The sequence below is a fragment of the Grammomys surdaster genome, unplaced genomic scaffold (genome assembly GCF_004785775.1).
Source record: "Grammomys surdaster isolate TR1022 unplaced genomic scaffold, NIH_TR_1.0 140, whole genome shotgun sequence".
Classification (NCBI taxonomy): domain Eukaryota; kingdom Metazoa; phylum Chordata; class Mammalia; order Rodentia; family Muridae; genus Grammomys; species Grammomys surdaster.
In genome coordinates, this window is record NW_021604598.1 from 5,488,743 (window position 1) to 5,496,532 (window position 7,790).

Genomic DNA, 7,790 nt, shown 5'->3' on the forward strand with positions numbered 1-7,790 from the left:
GAAGAAAGAGTTTATGGTGTCACAGCCTGTGGATATGGCAGGAACTTGGTAAGGGCATTACCACATATTCAGTCATGCCACAGGACGTACTAGCACCCACTCTGCCCCTTCTGCATCAAACTGGCACAAAGGAAACTAAACATGCTTAAACTACAGCACTACAAACATATCACTATTGGCTTCCATTTTCTACTGGGAGAAGTGGACTTAAGTTAGTCATGTCAATACGCTATATAGTATTGCCTTCTGGATGATGCTTTGAACCTGTTGAAAGCAGAAAGAAACTTCTACGTACGGATTTTATATAGTACAGCATCAACAAAACTTTTAACTACTAGGATTATTAAGCTTTCTGGGTAAACTGATATCCTGTTAGTTGAAGGAGTATGCTGGCTAAACTTCACACTGATTCTCTCCTGGGTCTGATCACAGATGAATCTTGGCCCATGGTGCACTCTCTTACAAGTAGGTTTTTTGTGAGTCCAGCTCTCCTCTTTAATAAGTCCTGTGTTTCCTGGAGAGTTCTTGCTCCAATACCCCACTTCCCACCTACCCATCCCCTCCTGTATTTTCATAGCCATTTGCACATTCTGTACCTAGCTCCCCCAACTCTCAGAAGAATCATACAAATGGCGTCATCACAGCAGAGGAGTGGCGAAGTCCTTGGATGGCAGCATAGGGCCCCTGCTGGAAGTAGTGATGGTATCTAGGCATGTGGAATGAAGGGAACGTGGGACCACTTCCCTGCATGGAGCTGGCAATTGCAGATGGGGTCAGAGGCATTCCCAGGCGGCCATAGGGTGGCAGAGAACCCTGTATAGGGTGAGGAATTGGTGTCGCTATAGATGCTGTGCTGGTGCCAAGAGCAGTCAGGGGCTGTGGATGCTGAAATCCAGGAAAACTGGAAGATGATGATACCCAGGAACTGAGAGACAAATTGTCAGATGTTGTAAAGGCTGATCCTGGAAGAAAAATGCTTATTAGACTCAAGTTGCTACTTCAATATACTAGTAAAGAACGAACAGTTTATTGTCTTTTGTTGTAGTTGTTGCTGCTGATATTGTTTTGAGACAGGGTTTCACTATGTAGCTCTGGCTATCCTGCAACTCACCATGTAGACTAGGCTGGCCTCAAACTCACAGAGATCTTGCCTGTCTTTGCCTCTCAAGTGCTGGCATTAAAGGAAGATGCCACCACACCCAGCTTAAGATCATTTTATTTTTTTAAAAAATGCTAATGCTCCATACCCAAGAGTAGTTAAGCAATACAAATTGAATTTTTTTTTTAAAGAAGGGGTTGGAGAGTTGACTCAGTGGTTGACAACACTGTTGCTCTCCCAGGGAAACCAGGTTCATATCCCAGCACCCACATGGCTGCTCACAACCATCAGTAACTCCATTCTTATGGGGATCTGATGCCCTCTTCTGACCTCTACAGACACCAGGTATGCACATGGAACATATACATTCACACAGGCAAAACACTCATATACATATATATCATATGTACATATCATAATAATAAAAGTATTTAAAATAATATAAGTATTATAAATAAAATAAATATAAAAAAGAAAGAAAAGAATTCAAAACTGTATGGCTAAAAATGTGTGGGTAAATCTTAGAAGCATTTGGAGAAGACTGGTGAATGAGATCATAATATACTATATTCTAAAGAAATTCTCAAACATAGAGGGTAGATCCAACTTCCTAGATGAGAAGATATCATTTACTTCCAATATGAAAGGAAGAATTTACTAAACAGAAAAATACTCAGCTGATTCCACGGCCTACATATTCCAGAGTGGCTGAGCAGTGGTGCTTTGACTGAGGATACGATCTCATTTCCTTAAAGATCTCCAAATATTAGCAGCACCTCTAAAAAAAGGTGGCTATCACTCAGCAAATTCATCTTTTCCAAAAGCCATCATGAGAGCCATAAGAATAAATTTTTCTTCATCAATATTCAGAAGTTGAAACCAGAAGGAATGCTGGCTGAATTGTCCAAGTAAGGATGGCTTCCTTCCAGTGAGTTATAAAGAGTGTCCTGTGCTTTCACTAATAATGTTATTTGGTATTTTAGGTGCACACACACACACACACACACACACACACAGGATAGAGATTTGCTCTCCATGTGAACATCATAAGCCCCATGATGGCTACCACTGGCCTCCCTTGTCTCCTCTTTCTCTCTATTCTTGCTTCCTATGTGCTGTCTTCTCTCTATGAGCGTTCTGCCCAGGGAAACTTTGCTTATTTCTTTAGTGTTTTGTGTGTGCACACTCCCATTTGTAGTGTGTACTGGACAACCTCAGATACCACTGCACCCTCTTTTAAGATATAATCTTTCATTATTCTGGAGTTCACTTAATAGAATAGGCTGAGAAGCCAATAAGCCCAGAGATTTTTCTCTTTGCTTTCCAAAATATAGGGAATTACAAGAGACTGGGCCCTTTGCTTAGATTTTGCATCAACTCTTAAGGCCAGTGATGGCCCTCCATCATGACAAGCCTTTTAAAAATGTTCTTCATTTTGAACTGGTCCTAATAACATATCTCTAGTTTTCAAATAATAAAGCTGAGATTCAAAAATAGTATGAAATTGTCTCAAAGTGTGGTTGGTGACTCTGGCAGTAAGTCACAGAAAAGCCTACCACTATCCTGATTCAAAGGTTCTATGTTCTGTTACTAGCAAAACACACCTCCAGCAGAGCAGCTATTAAGAAAATTAATGAGGCATAATGAGAATCAGCACTGTAGACTGTCTATTTTGAAAAGGCTCAAGGTACTTGTTGGCCTTTGTTCCCAGAGGTCCAGACACTCCATCAACCCTTGTCATTCCCTGTCAAGTGCTCTGGACTCTAGAAGTTCCACACCTTCAGATGGTGCATGGCCTTACCTCGATTTGGAGTTGTCTGACTCTCCTCCCCCAGTACATCCTCTTCTCCATAGGTACGGATGGGTGACCGGGCATAGGAATGCTTCTGGATCAGGCTCTCCACACTCTCCCTATAGAACACAGGGACACATCATAGGTTCACTTCAGAGAGGGGCTTAAGGGTAATTCATGGGTCTATTTTCTCAGCCAAAGGGAAAGATAACATTTGGGTCTTGTATGTTCACCTGCTGTGCAGAGACTCCTAGGACATGAGTTCAGTTGCTTACTAACAAATAAATACAACTAAACATAAAAAGAAGGACAGAGCAATGAAAATGGTCATGAGAATATGGAATTTAATTAAGCAAAAATTAATGCAGGAATTTACTATATGGTGGCAATGAATATTAATAACTTCAGCAGATAATGACTCAAAACAAGTATGAATTGATTCAAAGGTACTGGATCAAGATATGATTAAATATTGGGAAAAGTTCATAATATCAATCATAAAGTGACTATTCACTAACAACACAAATGTGAAGAGCATATGGCTATATGGACAGCTTGAATAATAAATGTAGTAAATTATTTGTTGTGCTAAAACTGAAGACTACAGAAAAGCTGTGCAGGGAACACGAGCAGCCATTAAGAAATTGAGGCCCACATTTTCTGTATCCATTCCTCTGTTAAAGGACATCTGGGTTGTTTCCAGCTTCTGGCTACTTTAAATAAGGCTGCTATGAATATAGTGGAACACATGTCCTTGTTATATATTGGTACATCTTTTTGGTATATGCCCAGGAGTGATGGAGCTGGGTCTTTCAGGTTATTACCTGTGTCTAATTTTCTGAGGAACTGCCAGAGCAGACACCAAACTCAGAAACTATTGTGGATGCCAAGAAGTGCTTGCTCACAGGAGCCTGGTATAGCTGTCTCCTGAGAGGCTCTGCCAGAGCCTTACCAATACAGATATGGATGCTCAAAGCCAACCATTAGACTGAGCACAGGGACCCCAATAGAGAAGTTAAGGGAAGAATTGAAGGAGCTGAAGGGATTTGCAACCACATAGGGAGAACAACAATATCAACCAATCAGAACCTCCAAAGTTCCCAGGGACTAAACCACTAACCAAGGAGTACACATGGAGGGACCCACGGCTCCAGCTGCATATGTAGCAGAGGACAACGTTGTTGAGCATCAATGGGTGGAGAAGCCCTTGGTCTTGTGAATGTTTAATGCCCCAGAATAGGGGAATGCTAGGGCAGTGAGGTGGGAGTGGGTAGGGGAGCACCCTCATAAAAGCAGGGGAGATAGAGAATGGGATAGGGGGTTGCAGAGAGAAAACCAGGAAGGGGGACAACATTTGATATGTAGATAAATAAAATAACCAATTTAAAATAAAGAAATTGAGGCCCTCTCAAAACAGATACATTGTCTTTGTACATGGTCTTCCAGGAGTGAAAATACCTCTTTCAAAAAAAATAGCTGTGACCTAAAGAAAACACCAAATTAATAACCAAAGAGCCAAAAAAAGAATATTTTTAATTGTGTAGCATGAGAAAGAAGCCAAATACCCAACTGCATACTGAAGAAATAAAAGTAATAAATCCAATGTCATAGTTACTATTCTAAATGTAGCATTTGACATTTCACATAGGTGTATCTATACTTGTGAAAAATACTAATTAACAGTGTCTGGGGTTAAAAGGTTACATACCCAGAACAGTGTGAGGGGTCTTATTCCCAGATGATGGGGAAGTGCCCACTTCTGCACTTCCTGCTATCTTTTTAATCTCCATTTGCAGATCTGCATACTGAAGCTACCACTCCCTAATCGCTGTCCCTGTATATTAAAATCTTGAAATTAGTTTTTACCAGTATCTCAACTTTATTTTTCTTTTTCAAAATTGTATTGGCAATTCTAGCTCCTTTATTTCCATACAAATTTTATTGATTAATTTTTCAAGCTCACTGAAATTTTAATCAGGATTATGTCTGAGATGTGCATCAATTTGTGGAGAATTGATATTTATAATGTTGAGTCTTTTTCAACTCATGTACAGTATGCCCTTCCATTTACTTAGCACTAAAATTAAATAGATTTAAATATACATGCCTAACATATCTGAGCCACATTTATCTCAAAACATTTCATGTTCTATTAGATGCTTTTTAATTTCATATTCCATTTTTTCCATGTGTATTAAATATAAGTGTAATTTTCTTTTGTATGCTGATTTTGTATCTGATAGCTTTGCTAACACTCCTGTTAGTCCCAGTAGCTCTTTTAAAGATTTGCAATCAGTGTGTAATCATGCTATCTATGACCTGAAGTAACTTCAACTGTTTGCTTCTGTTTGTTATAAATGTTATTTTAATTTTCCACAGTTTACTGTATGTTTATAATTACCTATACAGTACTGAAGAGTAGCGAGCTCTCTCACTCTGTGGACAATATGAACGCCTAGGATTTGGTAGATAGACATCCTTCATAAGACCTGGTCATTGGTCCCTTCTCATCAAATGTTGCTGAGAGGATTTTTTTAAATCAAGAACAGATTCTGCATTTTGGTTTTGATTTTAATTTTTCGTCGTCTACTAAGATAACCAGATAATTTTTCCCTCTCTCTTTTTTAGTATTCTTTAAGTTTTTGTTGGTTGAACATCTAATGTCAAGCTAACTTTATGTTTCTGAAGAACTTCTAATTAGTCATATTAACATCCTTTTGTTGAACTCAATCTCCTAGAATTATTTTCAAGAATTGTCCTATGTATATTCAAAAAGGAGTATTAGGATCTAATTTTCTATTTTGTAATATCTTTCCTCAGTCTTACTCTTAAGGTAATGATATCTGTGTAGCTTCATTTTTAAAGTATTCTTGGTGTCTTTTCCTGCTGTTGTAATAAAATACCCTTACCAAAGCATACTAAGAGGGAGAAGCTTTATTTTACCTCACAGTTCAAGGGTAAAGTCCAACATGACAGGAAAGTAAAGATAGGTTGAGTCTGGAGTAACAGGTCATATTGTAGATGCAATTGGAAATAAGAGAGATGCATTCAGGCTACTCCACTTACAGAATTCAGGATGGTGTTACCCACAGTGGATGAGTTTGCAATTAATGTAATCAAGATAATTCCCCCACAGGTATGATCAGAAGCTTATACTAAGGGATTGTCGGGCCTTTCAGATTGATCATTAAAACTAACATTGAATATCCCCTCAATTCTGTTCTCTAGAAGTACTTGGATATTTTTGCTATTATACATGCTTTACATATTTCATATAAGTCATGGAGGGCATCTTAGCCCCCTATGGAAATATTAATTACAAATTTACAGCTATCAAATTACCTCTTTCTTCTTGAGTGACATTTGATGGGGTTTTTTCTTCAAAAAATGTATATACCTCATTCAAATTGTTGAAATTGTAAGTATGCTGATTGTTGTACCATATGATGCCATTCTTTTATTACTCCTTGTCTTAGCTTTTTATCTTTTGCTGTAATAAAATACTCTTGACAAAAGCAACTTAAAGGAGAAAGGGTCTTCTTATCTCAATTAAAGACAATCCCCTATAAACATGCCATAGATCAACATAATTTAAACAATGCTTCATGCAGAGTCCCTTTCCAGGAGATTATTCAGACTATACAACAATGTTATTCCCTCATGTTTAATGAGGGGGATTGTGTTGTCTTTCTGGTCAGTTTGAGTGAAGGATTGTCAGTTTTATTTATTTATTTTAAGGGATTGTAGGTCCTGTCAGGTTGATGTATTAATGTCTCACTGTTTTTCTCCCCTTACTTTCCACCATTTTTCCCCCATAACTTTAAATCTGATTTGTTCTTCTTTGCCTAGTAATTTTTTGGGGGCATTTTGTTTTGAGATTGAAAATGGGGGTCGTTATCTTTAGACATTTCTTCATTTATAAAGAAAGGTTATACTACTGAGGAGTGATTTACCAGCATCTCACATGTTTTCCTTTTCCTTCAGTCCGAAGCCTTCTGCAACCCTCTTGATATTTCCCTTACATACATGTGTTATGTAGTTTACAAATATTTAGGGATCTTTCAAAGCTTCTTCTTGTTAATCCTCTGTCTTACAGTTCCTTTGTGGTCAGAAACAGGTTTCATGTGACTCGCGCGTGTTTGACCTTATTGAGCCTGGTTTTATTGTACAGCTCTTGGTCTTCATGGTACTTGTCTGTCACTTATGCAGAAGGCATAGTCCACTATGGCTGAAGGGGATGCTGTCTAACTGTAAACTGGGTCAGGCTGGTTAACAGAGCTGTTCAAATATTCTGACTTCTTTCTCATTTTTGCCTACTTACTCTGTCAACTAATGAGAGAAGGGCATTGAAATTTCCTACTCTTATTATTTGTCTGTTTCCTTTTCAGTCCTGCCAGACCTAGGGTTCTGATGTTGGATGTATAAACAAGCATAGGAAAGCACCCTAAAAGTGACATTTTATCCAAGTCAAACCCGCTTTGATGTTAGTACAGCTACTCTAGTTTTCTTCTTTTTCTGTATTGTTTTTTCTTTTTGAGACAAGATTTCACATAGCCCAGAATGTCCTAGAACTCCCAAACGACCTTCTTCCACTTCCTACGTGTGGGGACTTGAGACTTGCGCCACCATGCTCAGCTAGTTTGCTCTTCTTTTAGTGTTACATTTTCTCTCTATTACTTTACTTTCAACTCATGTCTTTATACTTTAATGTACTCTTCATGAGCACCAATGCAGCCCAAAAGCCTCTGCCTTTCAATAAGTGTGCTTAGCATATATGCAAGTGATGCTTCTGGTTGGCTATTGGTAGCTTCTTTTGTCTGCAGCTTTGTTTTGTTTGCTTGGTTTTGTTTGGTTTGGCTTGGCTTGGTTTGGTTTGGTTGGGTGTGGTTTGGTTTGGTT

The 7,790-nt window shown here is 38.5% G+C and overlaps 1 protein-coding gene across 1 annotated transcript in view; it reads right to left on the reverse strand.

Annotated features, from left to right (window-relative positions):
* Positions 1–564: 564 nt before the first annotated feature.
* The window catches only part of Tbx20 (T-box 20), a 49,436-nt gene continuing 42,210 nt past the window's right edge, over positions 565–7,790 (reverse strand). The window contains exons 7-8 of the mRNA XM_028763900.1: positions 2,901–3,010; positions 565–962 (exon numbers count right to left, since the gene is read on the reverse strand). Of these exons, the coding sequence (XP_028619733.1) occupies positions 622–962; positions 2,901–3,010 (451 nt within the window). The 3' untranslated portion in view covers positions 565–621. The remainder of the gene's footprint in view (positions 963–2,900; positions 3,011–7,790) is intronic.